At 40.7% G+C, this 20,819-nt stretch overlaps 1 protein-coding gene across 1 annotated transcript; it reads left to right on the top strand.

Annotated features, from left to right (window-relative positions):
* Positions 1-264: 264 nt before the first annotated feature.
* LOC121275266 (sodium-dependent phosphate transport protein 2B-like) lies at positions 265-19,815 on the top strand. Its single transcript, XM_041182712.1, has 12 exons — positions 265-352; positions 471-566; positions 663-791; positions 997-1,140; positions 1,285-1,396; positions 3,214-3,409; positions 9,579-9,674; positions 11,950-12,070; positions 12,895-13,062; positions 14,933-15,049; positions 15,138-15,262; positions 17,676-19,815. Exons 1-12 carry the CDS (start codon positions 265-267, stop codon positions 18,243-18,245), a joined length of 1,962 nt encoding a protein of 653 aa, XP_041038646.1. The 3' UTR covers positions 18,246-19,815.
* Positions 19,816-20,819: the final 1,004 nt, after the last annotated feature.

Here is a 20,819-nt window from a genome sequence, read left to right on the forward strand (position 1 = left end):
TCTCACCTGTTAACAGTGGAAAGTCCGCTGTGGAGTGTTTGGTTTTGAAACATAAACTAAATTATTTGAAACGAAAACAGAAAATGCTGGGAAAACCCGTCGGGTCTGGCAGCATCTGTGGAGGGAGAAACAAAGTTCACGTTTTTCTCTCTCCACAGATGCTGCCAGACCTGACGGGTATTCCCAGCATTTTCTGTTACTCAATCTCAGATCTGCAACATCCGCAGTATTAACCAAATCTTTGAACACTGCTCCTTGCAGACCATGGCTCCTCTTCGGGCTGAGCTGGAGGGCTCACGGAGCAGCTCTGGGACTGAAGAACTCGGGGATAACTTCAAGCCAGCAGTGAACGGTGAGTGTTGCCCAAGCTCTGGTGTGCTGGCTACCTGCGGGCTTGCCGTTTCTGCTCTGCTTCACTCCTGATTTGATTCTCGCTGCTCTCTTCCTTTCTGACAGTTTCCTTATTTCAGGGTCCAGGGCTTATTCGACCATCACCCTGGTGGAGGAGGAGCCGGAGGATCCTTGGGCATTACCCAAACTCGAGGCAATTGGCATCAAGTGGTCAGGTACACATTCCCCAGTCCCCGCCTTCTTGCTTTTATTCCTGGGAGCGTGTCCCCAGAAATAACTTTAACAAGGATAAAACATTTCCCTCTTGGCAGACCTGAGTACCGGGAAGAAAATCCGTCGTGTGCTGATAGCGGCGTCGAAAATCGTTTTACTACTTGGATTCCTCTACATGTTCGTTTGTTCACTGGACATCCTGAGCTCGGCATTCCAGCTTGTGGGAGGTGAGATCTTTGGGGTGGGGGCTCTTCTGAGTCTGGTTATGGGACGAGGCGCTAGCACAGAAGAACCCCATTCTCTTCTGTGTACTTGAAAGACTGGGGGAGGTCAAAGGCAACTCTCCATGAGATGAGACTTAATCCTTCTTTCTCTTTATTCCCCCCACCCCCCCCCCCGCCCCGCCCTCGCTCCCTCCACTCTCTTCTGCAGGTAAAGCTGCTGGAGATATTTTCAAAGATAACGAGGTCCTCGCCAACCCTGTGGCTGGGCTGGTGATCGGAGTCTTGGTCACGGTTCTGGTGCAAAGTTCCAGCACCTCATCTTCCATCATTGTCAGCATGGTGTCCTCCGGCTGTAAGTACACGCTGCTCCTCCGCCCCTAAGATTACCGCCGGCTCCAGAAGTTCGGCTTCCTCTCTGGGAGGCTTTGCAATGATTGAGATCTTCCTGTCCCCGTCCGCCTCTTCTCTTACCTTCGTGTCTGCTGTTGCTTTTCAGTATTGGGAGTGCATTCTGCCATTCCCGTGATAATGGGAACGAACATCGGCACCTCCGTCACCAACACTATCGTGGCTCTGATGCAATCCGGAGACCGAAATGAATTCAGAAGGTGCGTTAACACGCCACCCATCTCCCTTTCAACTCCTTTCCCCAGCAGTAAAAATCCAGAACCTACAGGGACTGGGCAAAGCAGACTTGTAGGGCAGAAGGGTAAGACCGTAAGAGCTAAATTATTTGATAGTAAACTAATTGGCTAAAAGAGGCGTTATTGATTTAAGGTGAAGCTTCGACTCTTATCCGGGCAGGAAGTCCCACCTCTGAGCTGCCAGAAGGGAATCGGAGGTAGTACTGAAAGGATGAGACGAAGTAGGGTGGAGTATAAACATCACCACAGATCGTTTAAGCTACATGGACTATTTCTGTGGTACCATAAAAACGATCCATTATCATTCTGTGTAAATGATTTAGATGAAGTAATTGTGTTCAAAGTGTCCAAATTTACAGCTCAAACCAAACTGGGAGCAACAGCAAATGCTGAATGTCAAATTCAAAAAGATCTTCACAAGTTCAATTAGTGAGCAGAAAAATGGGTGATGCAATTTAATGTAGGGAAATTTACGGTTCTCAGATTTGACAGAGCTAAGGTTGATTTGGATATGTGTTAAATGAAAATGTGCATGAGGTATCAGAACAGGAAATAATCCAAAGAAAAGCTACGGTGCACAAAGAGGCCATTCAGCCCATTGTGTCTGCTGGGCCATGAAAAGAGGAGAAAGAAACTAGCCGCTCGTTTTTAATCCTACTTTCCAGCTCCTGGTCTGTGGCCTTGCAGGTTACAGCACTTCATGTGCAGATCCAGGTACCTTTTCAATGAGTTGAGCATTTCAGCCTCAACTGTCAATTTAAGCAGCGAGTTCCAGACGCCCACCACCTTCTGGGTGCAAAAGTTTTTCCTCATGTCCCCTAGAATCCTTCTACCAATCACCTTACATCTATGCCCCTGGTAATTGACCCCTTAGCTCGGGGAAACAGGTCTTTACTGTCTACCCTATCTCAGGCCCTCATAATTTTGTATACTTCAATTAGGTCACCCCTCAGTCTCCTCAGTTCTAAGGAAAATAAACCTAGCCTATCTAATCTTTCCTTATAGCTGGCAACATTCTTATAAATCTCCTCTGCACTCTCTCCAGAGCAATTATGTCCTCCTTGTAATGTGGAGACCAGAACTTTACACAAAATTCTAGCTGTGGCCTAACCAGTGTTTTATACAGTTCCAACACTACGTCCCTGCTTTTGTATTCAATACCTCGTACAACAAATGAAAGCATTCCATATGCTTTCTTTACCACCTTACCCACCTATCCTGCCACCTTCGGGGACCTGTGGTCAGACTTTGGGGTTTTAGTGAGCAGGTCACTGTTAAAAAAGAAAACATTGTTGGCAGTATAACAAGGGTTATAAAATATAAATCCAGAGGGATAATTTCAAAATTGTATTTGAAATCCATTTCTCTCCTCTACACAATGTACATTATCAGCAATAATCCCTCTCCTATATGTCTGTAAACTCAGATTTCCCCAGGCAGAGAGGAGAGAAAGTTTATCCTATAACATTTAAATTAATATTCCCATATATCCCAAACTGCAGCCACAAACAGATAAATAGTGTGACAATTTTTAATTTATTAACCATTGAGGAAGTAGTGCCTAAAATTGCCTTTTCTAAACCTCTAGGCCCACACAATTCAAACAGGATAAACTTGTAAGTAAGAATGTTAAATGCTATTAACACCAATTTACTTAAAATTGTTGGCTGGATTATCAGGGTTTGCTGGTAGTGTGAGCCCAAAAAGCTATAGTTTGGAAATCCTGCTCGCATGTATAGTTACGATTATGAATGTGGTAACAATGTTTCTTTCCTTTCTAGAGCCTTTGCAGGTGCAACTGTGCACGATTTCTTTAATTGGCTCTCGGTGATCATCCTGCTACCAATTGAAGCAGCCTCTGGCTATCTATACTATCTCACAGGCATTATTGTGAAATCATTTGATATCAAGAGTGGTGAAGATGCTCCAGATATGCTTAAAGTCATTACTGATCCCTTCACAAAACTTATTATACAGGTGAGCCATTACAGCATAGTGATAATAGAATCATTATTGAACCATTAACCCAACCCACCCAAATAATAGGGCAAGTTTCTTTTCTCCTTCCCTTCTTCTATGCTGGGTGCTAGACTGATGCTGTGTGCCTAAATTATCCAGTGCCCATCAAGCTCTCAATCTCCCTGGATTACGCTTTGCAGTGGAACATTGAGTGAATTCAGGAGGGTATCTGTAGGCTCTCATTTCTGCAGCTATTATCCTGGCCACCAATCTAGAGCAACATTCTTGTTGCTGCTAGAGAACCATAGCTAGGAAGCCTCAAGGCCCAAAGATCCTGTTGGGAAAAGGTTAAAAGTTATCTAGCCTGATGTATAATTCTTCTCCAGGCTTCTCCCAGACACTATCAGACTGAGGAGGTCCCAGTGCAAACCTCTCCAGTATCTTTTTCAGGTCCCCTGGATAGAACTGGAGATGGAGAAGCCAGGATTTTCCTCCCATCTCATTTCCTTCACAACCCTAGTCCTGTGCTTATTTCAGGCCCAGGTCCACTCACAGAGGAAAGGCCTGGAAATTCCTTGATGGTGGAGAAGGGACAAAGAGATGATATATCAGGCCTCAGCCTCTTTTATCTTCCGTAGCACCCAGAAACTGTTTCTGAAGCACTTTGATGAAGAAAATCACCTTCATGTGATTTAGAAGATGACATTATTAAATTGATTCATTTTGCATTGAGTTCCTATAACTCCCAGTAAGTAAAGAGCTGTAAAAAATTGTTTACATTATTGTGCAATTGAATCTAATTAAGCATATTGCTGTATCAGTGAGTTTAAGTAAAACGTGGAAGGAAATTTATTATATCCTATATCAAATGATGATAATTTTAATCACTATACATGCCAGGGATAGCATTCTTGCCTCTGAGTCAGAAGGTCACGTGTTAAAGCCCATTCTTGAAACCTGAACACATAAACCAGGATTTTACCCCCGTTGGGGGGGAAGTTGAAGTGCGGGCGCGCAGCCATTTTATGTGGGCGGGCCAATTAAGGCCTGCCCAGCGTGACATCAGCATGGAAGCGCTACGCGCTCCTTGTGCAGGCGGGGGGGATTCCATAAACCCGAGAGTGCCCTCTTTCGCACACAGACCTACTGTAAAAAATATTAGAAATGGAATAAAAAATTCCCTGACATGTCCCCTCATGTGATACTGTCACATGATTTGGGACATGTCCACAACTTTTAAAAAAATTTCAAATTTTTTGAAACCCACATGAAACCTCATCCCGCCCATGAATGCTTCATGCTTTTTCTAATGCCTGCCAGGGCTCCTGGCCTGCCCGCCAACCTTAAGGTTGGACGGGCAGGTCCATTAATTACTTTAATGAGTTTGTCAATGACCTCAATTGGCCATTGACAGGTTGGCGGATGCACAGCTGATTTTGCTGAGCCCCCGCCTACCTGAAAATTTAAATGGGGCGTGGTGATGTCAGAAGTTCCGTCCGACGTCACCGCGCATCATTTGACACGTCAGCGAGCGAGCAAGTCCCCCCCCGCTCGCCGACGGGAAAATCCTGGCCATAAGGTAGGCTGAGGTTGCAGTGCAGAGCTGAAGGAGCACTGTAAAGTAATAGTCTTTTGGATGAGATGTTAAACTGATTTTTTTTTTATATACTTCTATGTGACTGATATCTAAGTTCTGTTTGATATCATGCTTCTCATTAGAGGTTTGGAGTGAATCGTGAAATTATTAAAAAACCTTAAAGAAAACTTTGTTTTTCAAAACATTGCTCTGTTCATAAAATTAATGACTCAAATGAGCAGGACAAATGTTTCTTGTGTGAATACAGTGAGTTATTTAAAAGGTGTTTTGTGAAAAATTTTATTGTATATTTGGGGAGGAAGAGAGACTCTCTTTTTGGAGTTAGCTGAGTGAACTAAATTATATGCTAATTACAGGCAAAATGGATGCTTCTAGAATAAAGCAGACAATTCCTTGTGGGGTTAAAACTATTTCAACATTAGCAAACAATTTATACCTATAGGGTTTTGCAGTCTGCTTTCTGGGTTGCTTGACTCTAACTTTTGTTTCAAATCATCAAGGAGACTACACAGCATATACTACTTAGGGGTGCAGTACACACCACTAATGCTTCAATGATTTCACAAAGCTAAGCTTCAAAATTCTTGTTCCAGTCTATTGTAATTTCTTCAATCCAGAACTCTGTTTCTTTCTCTTTGCTGATTATGTTTCCCTCTGCACTGAACTCACTCATGCTAACCATGATTAATCACTCTCCCAGCTAAAATCTTTGTAAGCCCTTTACATGGAAACCTGCATAGTGAAATATGGAAAGTCAAGCATGCTGAATGGTTATTTCTAAGTTATCCTTGCTTAACTTCCACCTTTATATCAAAAGAAAAGTGACATGAAAACTGGGAGGTAACATTAGAGAAGAATGCGAAATTGCACAGTGAATTGGGAGGGAAAGACAGCACTAAATTAGGAAATAGGTATCAGGTGGGATCAGAGTAAGTGGGAATGTAATGGGGTCTAATTAGGGTTACTATTCATGTATGTGAATGAGGTAAATAAGGTTGGTGAGTTGCAGTGCAGATAGCCACATGGAAATGTAGGCCAGGATTTTGCCCTCGTCAGGTGGGCTTGGCGGGGGCAAATGGAAGCGGCTGGGAAGCCACCCTCCACCCGTGATCGGGCCACGACCGCAATTTCATGCTGGCAGGGAAGGCCTGCCCAGCGTGAAACATGCGCTGCAGCACTCAGTGCTGCCTGTGTGGGGGTGTGGGAGGAGGGCGAGCGGGGAACTTCGCGCATGCGCATGCAGGAAACGTTCCTTGAGGCACAGAGCTGCCTGAGGGAGCTGAAGATATAAAAAATTTAAAATAATTAATTTAAAATGGTAAAAAAAAAAAATCCCCTTATGCGACTCTGTCACATGAGCAGGGACATATTAGAAATTAGTGTGAAAATTTTATTTTTAAGATTGAAACCTCATCCCACCCGTGGATGAGGTTTTACAAAAAATGCAAAGGCCACTTGGCCTTTTTGCCTGCCCGCCAACCGTAAGGTTGGACGGACAGCAAAAAATTTAATTTAATTAGATTTTTAATGGCCTTAATAGGCCTGTTAATTGTTGGCAGGCGCGCTGCCAACTCTTATGCAGGCCCACCCGACAAGCAGAAAATTCCGCTCATAATGTTGTAGCAATAACCTAGAAAGTAAATCAGGAATGGGTATTAGTTATTCCAGAATACAAGGTGTTCAGGAAGATAGGGAAGGAATGAAAGGAAGAAGGATAACCATACTGATTAAGGAGAATATTCCTGTGCTGGAGAGAGAGGATGTCATAGATGGGCCAAGGATTTGGTTAAAGCTAAGAAACAATAGAGATATCATTACATTGCTTGATGTATTCTATGGGCCACCAACTAGTGGGAAAGGTATAGAGGAAGGTACAAGAATTATAGAATAGTTATAATGGGGGAATTTTGATAGTAATGGATGATAGGATAGAGTAAAGGGTGGGGGGGAGGGGGCAGCAAGAGTTTCTAGAGTGTATTCTGGAGAATTTTTTATATTTGTATGTTTCCAGTTCAATGAAAAAGGAGATGTTGCTGGATTTGGTCCTGGGGAATAAGATGGGTCAAGATCAGTCAGGGATCATTTTAGGGACAGTGATTTTTGTCAGCAAAGTTAGAGCTCATGAAATAAAAGGGACAGTAACAGCATGGGTATGAAATTGGCTAAGTGGCAGCAAATAGACCGGTGGGAGAATAGTTTCTTTTGGACTGGAAGAAGTTTTATAGTGGGTTTTCCTAGGTATTGGTGTGAGGACTCTTTCTTTTCCTTATATTTATTAACAGTCTGGATATGGGTCTACAGGACACAATTTCAAAATTTGTAGATGACACAAAACTTGGAAGTATTGTGAACTATGAGGAGGATAATGTTAAACTTCAAAAAGACATGGACAAGCTTGTGAGATGGGCAGACAGGTAGCAAATGAAATTTAATGCAGAGAAGTGTGAAGTGATTGTTAGGAAGAACATGAAGAGATAAAATAAAATAAATGGTACAATTCTAAAGGGAATGCAGGAGCAGAGGCATCTGGGATATATGTACACAAACCATTGAAGGTGGCAGGCAGGTTCAGAGAGCAGTTAATAAGGTATGCAAGATCCTGGGCTTTAATTAAATAGGGACATAGAGTGCTAAAGCAAGGAGGTTCTGATAAACCTGTATAAAATACTGGTTCAGCCCCAGCTGGAATGTTATGTCTAGTTCTGGACACCACACTTTAGGAAGGATATGAAAGCATTAGAGAGAGTCCAGAAAATATTCACAAGAATGGTTCCAGGGATGAGGAACTTCAGATGCCTAGATAGATTGAAGAAGATGGGGCTGCTGTCCTTGGAGAAGAGAAAGTTGAGAAGAGGTTTGATAGTGGCTTCAAAATCATGAGGGGCCTGGTCAAGAGTAGCTAGATATGTTCCCACTGGTGGAAGGATTGTGAACCAGAGAGTACCAACTTAAGGTGTTTAGCAAAAGAAGAAATGAGAAAACCTTTTTACACACAGGTGGTTAGGATGCATTTGAGAAGGCACTGCCTGAGAACGTGGTGGAGGCAGATTCAATTGTGGCTTTTAAAAGAGAATTAGATAATTAGCTGAAGAGAAAAAAATTTTTGCAGAGCTACGCGGAAAAGGCTAGGTGAGTTGTTCTTGCAGTGGTCCAGCACAGACACAATAGGCTGAATGCCTACTTTCTGTGCTGGAATTATTCTATAATTCTATATTGTGTGAAGCACTGTAAACTCTATAGTCAAAGGATGGACAAAGTAGCTGAAGTGGTTATTATACTAAGGCAGAGGCCTGAACTTCCCTCTCCAAGTCTCTTCCCCCTTTAAGATGCTCCTTTAAACCTACCAATTTGAGAAAACTTTTGACCTGATCTAATAACTCTTTTATGTGGCTCAGTGTCAAATTTTGTTTGATAAAACTCATGTAAAGCCCTCATTAACATTTTGCGATGTTAAAGGCACTATTGTTGTTGTTGTAGTTATAACAAGATTTCAGATCTTACCTGGCAGTTTGAGAATTTAAATTCAAATGTAAAAAATTTGGGGCAGGATTTTGAGATCAGCGTGTGGGTGCGGTGGACGGGCCTGGGAGCAGCCAGGAAATGGGCTGCTGCCCGCAAGTGGCACCCAACCGTGATTTCACGCTGGCTGGCCAATTAACGGCCAGCCAACATGAAAGACGCGCTGAAATGCTCAGCGCTGCCAGGGTGGGTCGGGAGGAGGGCAAGCGCTGAAGTCAGCGCGGGTGCAGGGGAACGCTCACAGAAAGCTCCCTGAAGTCAGAGAGGTGCCTCGGAGCTGAAGAATTCAAAAGCCATAAATAGATTTTCAAATGCCGACAAAAATGTCCCTGCATCAGGGATCAGTCACCTGAATATATGGCTGGTGTAAATTCTGTCCAAACATTTTTATTTTTTTTAAATTAACATCGGAAACCTCACCCCACCCTTGGATGAGGTTTCCTCGAAACGGTAAAGGCCGCCTGGCCGATTTGCCTGTTTGCGAACCGTAACGTTGGACAGGCAATGAAAGATCACCATTGATTACTACATTAATGGCCTTAATGGGCCTGTTAATTGTTGGCAGGCACGCTGCCAATTCTCACACATACCCGCCCACCGAAATATCACATGAGTGCACAATGACGTCGGGATGCTCGCTTGACATCATCACGTGCTATTTCGCGCAGAGTGGGTCAGGCACGCACCCCAACGCCAAATGAAAAATTCTGTCCCTAGATATAAAGAAAACGGATACCAGTATTGATGACCATGAAATTGCTGGTTTTCTAACGTGCTTTTAGCTAGGAAACCTGGTGCTCTTACCCGATCTGGCCCATATGTGACACCAGTCCCACACCAAGGTGGTTGACTCTTAACTGCCCAAGCAAGACTTCAATTGTACAAAAACTGCATTTCTCAAAGGCATCTAGGTATGGCCAAAAACTATCTGCCTTGCTAACGATGCATTCATTCCAAGAATGATTTCTTAAAAATCCAGTAAATTCATCAACATTGAAATTTAAACAAAACTTCATGCAATGCTTCTGTCTCGATTATATGTTTTATTTAGTAAAAATTATTTCATTTCAGCTGGATAAATCTGTAATAAACAATATAGCAACAGGAAATCCAATAGCAACAAACCAAAGCCTTGTTAAGGAATGGTGCAAGACCACATCTAGTATGGTAAGTGAACAAATATAAATAAACTGGTGTAGAATATAATTAATGACCAACAGTGATGAAAAGCTTGCCAATTTTGTTCAGTTGAGTACATCTAGTTACTGTTTCTACAAGCATAATCAAGAAATTGGCAACAATTTATTATTAAGAGGAGCTGCCCAAATGGTGCAGCAGGTCACAGGGACAGCTTCAAAGAAGCTACAGTGACTGTTACTCTAGCTTAAAATTAGTAGAACTTGGGTGTGGGAGAGGAATTTGGGACAGAACCTGTCACTGTCCCTTTCTGGCTGCTCTAAGAAATTCTGAGCATAGTGGGGAGCAGGAATGGTTGAGGGAGATATGCTGTCTTATTTGGTGATAGGACTGGTGAGGTACAAAACTTCTTCCCTAGGAATCCTACCATTGCTGTCCAATTTACACCAAATGATGGAAAGCAGGCTTGCATGAAGCAGGTATACTTGACATACTATAGCTGTACATGGACCGACATATCATATCTAATGTCCAGCAACTGATTGCAATGCTCAGTTGCTCTTAAGAATGCAGCAGTTTTAGATTTTGGTGACTTGTGCTGGCTCAGCTTGTGCCTCCCGTTCCTCAGCCAGTTGCTGGTCTGACCTTCTCATGCTCCCTCAAGGTTAGTGGGCTGTTGTGTAATTAATGGTGTGGGTGCTGCCTCTTTTACTCAAATGACTTTGTCCCTGAGACTTTGAACAGGATCTTCAACAGAGCAGACAAATGACTTGTCCCATGAACCTCTGGTGGTGCAGCTCTTGGATCAGAATTTTCCCAACCCACATATTTTTGTTGCAAGTTTGGAACAGTCACAGATCCACTCACCACCAACCATAAAATATCCAATTTAACAGATTAAACAACAGTGAGTGATAGTTGTCTGTGAAGTAAACCATAAAGTGACACTGAACCATGTAGATATACAAGCTGGTGGATTAAGTAATTTGAGATTTTTTTTGTTTTTTAAAAAATGAAAAACTATCGGTTGTAATGGTTTGTTTTATTTATACCAAGTAAAGGATTGAATTCGTGTTGAAGCTTTCAAAAACTATTACCTGCTCAAACTATGTAATGGAGGGAGGCAAAAGTCAATGTAGGTCCTACAACAGTAAAGGCCCTTGGATAAAGAGACCCAGCGGTGTCAAAAGAAATAAATTGACTCAAGAAAAAACACAGGTTGAAAACAATGTGGAGGCAGGAGTGAAAGAAAATTAGATAAAAGGGTCAATGTAAAAAAGGCCAAGCAGGAAACTGAGAAAGAAGCGAATACTTTGATTATATACAAGATCTTGATAATGCACATAGAAAATAGAAGGAAACAATAATTAAAATGGAGGAAACAACACCTACTTGCATTTCCAAAGCACCTTTAACATAGTAAAACGTCCCAAAGCCCTTCACAGGAGTATTATCAAACAAAATTTGAAACCAAGCCACAGAATGAGATAATAGGGCAGATAACCTAAAGCTAGATTAAATAGGGTGGTTTTAAGAAGCATCATAAAGAGGAAAGAGAGATAAAGAAGTGGAGTGAAATTCCAGAAATTAGATCCTAGGCAGTTGAAAGAACAATCACCAATTTTGGTGGAGCAATTAAAATCAGGGTGCTCAAGAGGTCAGAATTGGAGGAACACAGAGATCAAGAGAGAATATTGTGCTGTGATATGCATCAATGTATAACTATGAGTTTGATACTCATGAGTTAATTGACAAAATGACCATTTCTCATTTTGTACTTATATTTTATTTATTGTTATAATGTGCTGTAAATACATTTTCAAAATTATATTTGGTTAAATGATAAACTGACAAAGTTCAGTGAAACATCCAGTAAAGCACAGCAATATATAAATTAATATTAAGGTGTATGTGGGGGCTGGTTAGCTCAGTTGGTTGGATGACTAGCATGTGATTCACAATAATGCCAACATCATGGGCTCAATTCCTGTTCTGGCTGATGTAGACATGGGATCTGCCTACTTACCCTGTACCTGAGAGTGGAAGGCAGTGGTAAACCACCACTGACAAAAGCTGCCAAAAAAAATAGCTCAGGATGAAGCATCAAAAGACAATGAGCCAAGGACCTGCCTTTGAGCAGAGCACACATGGAATTAGGTAGTATACTGTTCTTAGTTTAGTTGACAAAATTATTTTGCAGGTCAGTTACAATTTGACAATGCTGATGGGGTTTGTGTTCAGTTTCAGATAATGTTAGTTTGCAAAGAACATACTGATTTTACATAATACTCTCTTTGTCTTACAGGAAGAGAAAAATGTGACTGTCCCCAGTAAACTTAATTGCACATCACCTGAATTTTGCTGGGCTGATGGCAACAACACGTGGACTCTGAAAAATGTATCACAAACAATAAACCTTGAAAAATGTAAGTCAATAATCAATTGCTTTTATATTATTTAAGAAAGCATGTACCTTTATCAACAAACCAATTGAATGCAACTTGATCATTTGAAAGTGAACAGCTTCAGAACTGGCTTGTGCTAATGATTGCTGAGCCCACCAGAATTTAGTGGTGGCTCACGGATTAAATGTGAGTTGCACGGCTTTCCTGTGCTTCCCAAGGGCAGCCCAGCAAACCTTGTCAGATTTGCCAGCAGCTGACCGGGGGCGGTGGGATTCCCCCGTCAGCCATTCTGTGGATCCAACATCGGGAAGTGGGGGGGCACTGAAAGCCACTCCCCCCTCCCCCACACTTGCCTCTGACAACTGCCCACTAGGGTCCTAAGCTGCAGGGAAGTCCTTACGCTGGCCAATGCACTAAATTTGATTGGGCTGGTCCACGGAAGTGATGCTGGTTTCCTATTAGTTCTCCAACTGATGGGTGGGACCCGCGTTGGGAACATTAAATTCTGCCCTGTAAATTAAGGTGCTCTTTAATGTCTACTTCTTTGACCAAGCTTTTGTTTACATAACTTAATTTTCCTTCTTTGTCTTAGTGTCAATTCTCACCTGATTAGACTCCTTTGAATCTCCTTGGGACATTGTGCAATGTTAAAGGCACTATTTCAATGCAAGTTACAGATCTATGTACCATATTTGTCATATAGTTAATGAAGTATCAAATTGTGGAATTCATACATTTATATTGCTGGACATTAGGCCTTTTGTAAACATGAGTTATTTATTTTTTCGTGATATATTAACTCAGACATTGCGTATAATGTTTCCAATTTACTTCTTTTGTTTTAGGTAATCATCTATTTTTGAATTCAACATTGTCTGATTTAGGGATTGGTCTCATCCTCCTTGCAACCTCTTTGATTATCTTGTGTACCTGCTTGATACTTATTGTCAAACTTCTCAATTCCATGTTAAAGGGACAAGTTGCTACAGTTATCAAAAAAATTATTAACACTGGTAAGTGGAAAAACTTATTTCAAATCACAAATACAGATGTGCATAGCGTGGGATAAATTAATGTTAACCCACACTTTCTGGTTACATAATATATGGATTTCTCTCCTCCTTCATTTGCTGCCCTAGCAGTTCTAAACATACTGAATTTAAATAATTTGCTACATGTTTTCACTGTGAGACACACTGACATTGTAAATTCTATGAAATCTAAGCACACGTGAACATTGTGGGTGCTTTGGTAAAAGGTATCTTTTCGATTTGGCAGATTATGGGAAGAAGAGGCAAATTCCTCAGTTTTAATGCATGGCAGCCTATAATCTTAAAGTGATTTCTATTGCAATAGTTATCTAGAATTATGAATAATAGAGCTAACATTTGTGACTAATGAATAAAACACATTGGGTAATTTTCTTTTAGTGTTACCATTAAGTACGAATTTATATATTTAAAAAAAATCACCAGGACAATTGGGGTAATTTTCAACTATTTTCCCTGTCCTGGACAGTAATTTGGTGGACTAAGTTGCTGCCATTTAGAGATCCTGTCCGGTTTTGATTCCATTGAATACTTGCCTTTATTAGCCGAGGCATAGAATATAAGAGCAGGGAGGTCATGTTGGAACTGTATAAAATGCTAGTTAGGCCACAGCTGGAGTATTGCGTGCAGTTCTAGTCACCACACTATAGGAAGGATGTGATTGCACTGGAGAGGGAGCAGAGGAGATTCACCAGGATGTTGCCTGGGCTGGAGCGTTTCAGCTATGAAGAGAGGCTGGATAGGCCAGGGTTGTTTTCCTTAGAGCAGGGAAGGCTGAGGGGGGACCTGATAGAGAGATACAAAATTATGGGGGGCATAGATAGATAGGGTAGATAGGAAGAATTTTTTTCCCTTAGCGGAGGTGTCAATAACCAGGGGAGATAGATTTAAAGTAAGGGGCAGGGCGGTTTAGTGGGGATTTGGGGAAAAGTTTTTTTCACCCAGATGGTGGTTGGAATCTGGAACAAACTGCCTGAGGGGATGGTAGAGGCAGGAACCCTCACAGCTTTTAAGAAGTATTTAGATGAGCACTTGAAATGACATAGCATACAGGGCTATGGACAAGTGCTGGAAAATGGGATTAGAAAAGATAGGTGCTTGATGGCCAGCACGGACACGATGGACTGGAGGGCCTGTTTCCGTGCTGTATAACTATGAAAATCGGGGGCACATTCTATGAAGGATGGGCAATCTACTCTGCCAGCTAACTGTTTAAATGACATACCTGAAAATTGTCCCAATTGTTTTGGTGATTTTTTAAAAAATTATATATTAATTTGTACATATGGTAGCACTCCTATATAAACAGTCATTCTCTGTATTATCAACAGTTATCTACCAGTTATTTTCCATATAGCAGTTAGAATTCTGCAGTCATTTAGATAAATCTGTTCCTTCTTTAACAATTATGTTATAAATGATATTTAACAATCTGGATCAAAATATTTTCATGGTTTTGTTGCACAATTTTTCATACCAATTGTAAGAAAATGTGTCATTAATAGAAAAAATCTGATCTTGACCAGAGACTACTGTGGTGATAAAAATATAATTTTACTACATTTAACATTATCAATTGTATATGTTTTGAACAAAGACAATTACTAATGCAGGGGGAGCTTAACTGTTGTTTTATAGTTGTACAATTTAATTGATTTCTTGTAAATTTGGCATTTAAGCATGTGAATATATATAGTAGAGCTCAGTGTGGTCCAATGTACATGTAACAATATCAATAATTTGTGATATATTTGTTACTTAAGAACTATTTAAGTGAGGGTATAGCCAATTTTTTGAAGAGTTCTTGTTTATTTAAACTCTAATCCTTTTGCAGATTTCCGATATCCATTTGGATGGTTAACTGGATATATAGCTATTGCAGTGGGCGCTGGAATGACTTTTATTGTTCAAAGCAGTTCTATTTTTACCTCGGCTCTTACTCCATTAGTGGGTAAGTTTAAGGAATACAATTTTATCTGAAAATATAGTAGTTATAGTTCAAATATTATTTTACTAATTGTTTTTGGATTTTCTGGCAGGAATTGGTGTGATAAGTGTCGAGCGAGTCTACCCTCTCACATTGGGTTCCAATATAGGTACAACCACAACAGCTATTATAGCTGCTCTTGCTAGTCCAGGAGAAACTTTAGCTAACTCTTTGCAGGTGAGTAATTAAACAGAGCAATCAGTTTAATTATGTATAATTTTACATGTGGTGCAGTAGTGTAAAAGCAGCAGCTATCGAACTAGTAATCCAGAGGCCTAACTAATAATCCAGGGAACATAACTACCATGGCGGGAATTGAATTTAAAGAATTCAAATTTAGTTTTTAAAACATCTGGTATCAGCAAAAGTGACTGAACAAAGCCAACCAAACCATTTAAGAAAGGAAACATGCTATCCTCACCTGGTCTGGCCTAGATGTGATTTGAGTAAGATACTCTTAACTGCTCTGTGAACTGGCCTAGCAAGCTACTGAACTGTTCAAGAAGACAGTCCACCATCATCTTCTCAGTGCAACAAGGGTCGGAGAATAAATGTGAGTTCATCTTCTGAGAATAAACTAAAAAGGTCATCAGCCAGATCAAGCTAATTTTTACTTTTTACTATTTTTTAAAGATAGAAATAGTTTTTCACCTACAATTTCTTCTCTTATACTTCCTTTTCCAAATGTGGTAACTAATAGTAAGGAACAGCTGCAATCTCTTGTTCAAGTGTTCATCCCTTCATGTGTGAATTTGGTCACAGGGACAATCAGAGCTAATGCAGTCCTGTTTTCACCCATCATTCATTTAATGTTTTCCCAGATAAGTTGGACATACAGTGATCAAACACAGTAATCTTGGTTGATTTCCTCCCCTACTCTAGGGTTGCTGAGGTCACCTGTAGCAGCTTCAGGTGCCACTCCTCTAAGATCAGCTAACCATATACAAAATTAACAAAGGGCCTAGATAGAGGAAATAGGGATTAACTGTTTATACATAGGGCTGAGCCTGAGATAGTGGTAAAAGCTGATTCAATAATAACTTCTAAAAGGGAATTGGTTAAATTTAAGAAAATGAGAAATTTGCAGGGCTACGTTGGAAGAGCAGAGAAGTGGGCCTGATTAGATAGCTTTCAAAAATCCAGCACAGGCATTATAGGCCAAATGGCTTCCCTTCTACATTAAGGTTCTATGATTTTATATAAACAATTAATCAAAGCAAGCATCTCTCTATTCCATATAGCTCTGTAGCACGTAACTTTTTTATTTGTTCATGGGATATGGGCGTCGCTGGCTAGACCAGCATTTATTGCCCATCTCTAATTGTCCTTGAGGAGGTGGTGGTCTTCTTGAACTGCTGCAGTCCATGTGGTGTAGGTACACCCACAGTGCTGTTAGGGCAGGAGTTCCAGGATTTTGACCCAGTGACAGTGAAGGAACAGTGATATATTTCCAAGTCAGGATGATGAGTGACTTGGATGGGAATTTCCAGGTGGTTGGGGGGAGATTCCCTGAGTCGGGAGTGCGCTCTTTCACACATTGCGTGAAAGAACACAGAAACTTCCCTGAGGCACAGAGTTGCCTCAGAGATTAGTTTAAAGTTTTTAAAGTTTAATAAAGGAGAAAAAAAATCTTTATACCATATCCCCTCATGTGAAACTGGAACATGAAACTCATGAGCTGGGACATGTGTATTAATTTTATTAAAAAATTTTTCAAGATTTCAAAAACATTCATGAAACTTCATCCCGCCCGTGGATGAGGTTCCATGAAAAATGCGAAGGCTGCCTGGGCTCTTTGCCTGCCCGCCAACCTTAAGGTTGGATGGGCAGCACTCTCAATAGGGTTAATTAGTTAATTAATGGTCTAACAGGCCTTTGACAGTTCAGTGGGCACGCAGCCAACTCGGCTGCGCACCCGCCGAACTGAAAATCTAAATGACGCATGGCAGCATCGGGACGCATGCCCAAAGTGGGGCTCGCTTGCCAAGCTGAAAATTCTCCCCAGAGAATTGGGATAGGGGGGTATTTTCGGGATAGCAACCTGTAACTAGTGGAGTGCCACAGGGATCAATGCTGGAGCCTCAATTATTTACAATATATATCAATGACTTAGATGAGGGAAGTGAATGTTTGTGGATGACACAAAAATAGATAGGAAGGCAAGTGATGAGGATGACACAAAGATCCTACAGAAGGATATAGACAAGCTAAGTGAGTGGGCAAAAACTTGACAGATGGAATATAATATGGGAAAATATGAGGTTATGCACTATGGCAGGAAGAATAGAGGGGTAGTCAATCTGTGGAATTCTTTACTGCAGACGGCTGTAGAGACTGGGTTGTTAAGCATATTCAACCCTGAGATGGACAGATTTTTAATCAGTAAGGAATCGAGGGGTATGGGAAAAGACAGGAAAATGGAGTTGAGGATTATCAGATCTGCCATGATCTCATTGAATGGCAGAGCAGATTCGGTGGGCCAAATGGTCTACTTCTGCTCCTACATCTTATGGTCTTATGGTAATGATAAAAAAAGTATATTTTAAGATTTCAAAATAGTACATTAATATTCTATTTTGTATCTTTGCAGATTGCTTTATGCCATTTCTTTTTCAATATTTCTGGAATCATCCTTTGGTACCCCATACCATTCATGCGGGTTCCAATTCGCCTAGCTAAAGCACTGGGGACTCAAACTTCCAAGTACAGGTGGTTTGCAATCATCTACCTGATTCTGTGTTTTGTACTGCTCCCTCTAATTGTATTTGGGCTGTCAGTTGCTGGTTGGCAGGTTCTGGCTGGAGTAGGTATTCCTATCTTAATTATTATAATCATCATAATTGTTATCAACATCATGCAAACAAAGTGTCCAAGATTTTTGCCAAAGATACTACAAACCTGGGACTTCCTTCCCATTTGGATGCATTCCCTCACACCCTGGGACAGAATAGTGCAGCGTCTTACACTATGTTGTTCCACTTGGTGCTTTAGAAAGTGTAAGTGTTGCAAGACTGATGATGAATGTGGTGACAGAAGGGAAGAACAAAACAAATCCATTGAGGTTTATGAAAATCCAGTGATCCTAGAGAATGAAAAACAAGATATTAAGACATTTCCCGTTGTAGAAAATGAAACAAAAGTTAATTCAACAATTATGTAGAAGCAGAACTAATGGAAAGAACAGCTAAAATATGCTTTTGCAAAGTAGTGCAATATTTTTTAAGGATTAACCTGTATCAGTTTCTATAGCTTCTGGTATCCTGAATGGTTAGTGTTGTTAATAATATATCTGCCAGAAGAGATTCCTTCACCAGTTTATGCTGTGCTGCATTCATGAAATTTGTATTCAATCGTTGCCCTCAAGTGCAGGTTATAATATGTGAACAAAAGTATAAATTGGTATAAGTACTATTTTAAAATGCAGCATATTTTTTAAAATTAGCACAATAATGTATACCTTTATCCTGTGCACTCTGAAAAGTAGTCTCTCAGACAATTTTTCTGGTGCTTCCTTGTTTATTGTACTTAGTGGGGACTCAGCATTTCATTGTGCACAAATGTGTTGACAGTATCGTGCAAATGAATAGTTCATTGCAGGGAATTGCATCTTAATAGGAAAAAATAACTTTGAGCAATATTAAGAGTGTACCTGCAATAAATAGAACATAACTGTGAAAGGGGTTTGGTGAGCAGGTGAATGGAAAATCTTCAATACTTTGTGGACTAATTGGAAGAAAGGATGTCATGAGCTGTGAGCCCTTGTGGATAGTTCTTTCACACACATAGATGATGATTCATAAAGCAATGTCGCCAACCCAGTGTCAATTTTGTACGTGATACTGGGTAAGAATGCTGAGCTGTTCAGGAACAATTCAGGGTTTTATATCTATATTTCCCAAGGTCAAGTTCCAACAATGTCTATGAGTGCATCAATTCTGTTGGATGGTGCTAAAATAATAACCCTGACTTGCAGGCTTCAAAATGTGTTGTTTTATTCACTTCCAAGTGTTTCGTAACCTGAGTGCTACAGTGATGAACCTTCCTGAAACTATTCCATCATTGCTGCAGCCAGTGCTTAAGCCTTTGGGAATGATCAATAAGGAATTGAATGTGCATTTGTCATGTGCCATTTTCATGTTGATATTTATAGAAATATAATGACAAAAACTAGAGTATGAAGTTTTGATACAAGCTTACATAAGACCTTGTAGCTTTAATGCCAGAACAATGGATGCTTGAACTTAAGAGTTTCAAGTTTGTACTCCCAGCCCTGACCTGACTCAGAACACTCTTGTTGCCACTGTGCGAGCTATAGCAGTTCTTAACTGAATTACCCTCTGGGGCAGAGACATAACCAGCAAGACCAGTCCTGTCCAACAGAAGCTCGAGCCATACAGAATAGACACACAATAAACAATCTTGCCAGCCTTGGAGAGATTGGTGGCTCAGATTGACTCTTCGTTCCTGAAAGCAAGAAGTAGGGGTGATAGATCCAAGAAAGGCAGCAAGTTTATAAACAAGTACTATGAAAAATAACTGTAAATTTGTCAGGAAATTAAAAAGACTATACAAAAGTTCAGTCTTTATATATTAAGTATACATTTATGTTTTTTTACAGATATATAATTTATGTATTGAATGAGTAGTTACCTAAATATGTACTGTCATGTAAATTTGAATAATGGACTTTTGTGTATATTTTGTGTTACTTATTTTTCTATTATTTTGTAATTTTTTAACTACATTTAACATGTGATTTTAAAATATACATTAAGTACATTACAAAACATGTTTTTGTGATTTAACTTATTAGCTTGTTGAAATTATATACAGTATATATACTTTGAAATATTGGCCTAGATTTTGCAATGGTGCGCACTGCTAACTTCAAAGAAAGATGCCTACAAGAATCTAGTGATTTGTGTGGCATGGATTTTTCCTTTCCCAACATCAGTTTAAATCTGGTATTAAGTCAAGGGGATCTCCAGGTTTCGGGTAATAATGATTTCATCAAGCAGCATAAATAGCCAATCACATTGAAATATTCTCTCACAGTAAATCAAGATAAAAATACTAAATCCCTTTGCTTTTATATCTTAGAAACGTGGTATTTCTAATAATGTTGGAGAAATTTGACGGTCAATAAATGTAAAATTACTCTTTCAGGTCAGGTAAAGGAATACAGGAATGATACCTTGGTATGCTGTTTAAAACTCAGTTACCCTTCATTCAACCAGGTGTAACTTTTTCAAGAGTGTTTAACAGTGAGACTAGGGTCAGCATTTAATTCCCTGCTACCACCATGAGTGGGCAGGGAGGTGGGGGAAGTTGCAGAATTGGAAGAGAAGGCCAGTGACGGAGTACCTGTCACCTTGATTCTCCCTGATTAAGTCAGCGGCGGGGAAGCTTGAGAAAGGGCAAGGCCGTATGTCACATAGAGAGGCCGTACATTAAAAGCCTCCCTGCAGGCTTAGTGGGTACCTTCCTGATTGGTCACCCTTTGGCCCACAGGGGGCCACCCCTGCTGAAAGAGTTCTCTTCTGCTCTCCACAATGATGCCCCCCCACCTCCCCCTGACCTTTCTGGGGCCTGCCTGACTGGCCCTGGTGAGCCGACCCAACTTACCTGCACGCAGCTATCTTCACTGTGCCAGGACCTGCAGCAGTACCAGCAGTGGCCAGCACATCTCCCAATGGCGATGCTGGGACTGAAGAGCTGCCATCTCCCCGATTGG

Source organism: Carcharodon carcharias, chromosome 1 (genome assembly GCF_017639515.1).
Source record: "Carcharodon carcharias isolate sCarCar2 chromosome 1, sCarCar2.pri, whole genome shotgun sequence".
Lineage (NCBI taxonomy): Eukaryota > Metazoa > Chordata > Chondrichthyes > Lamniformes > Lamnidae > Carcharodon > Carcharodon carcharias.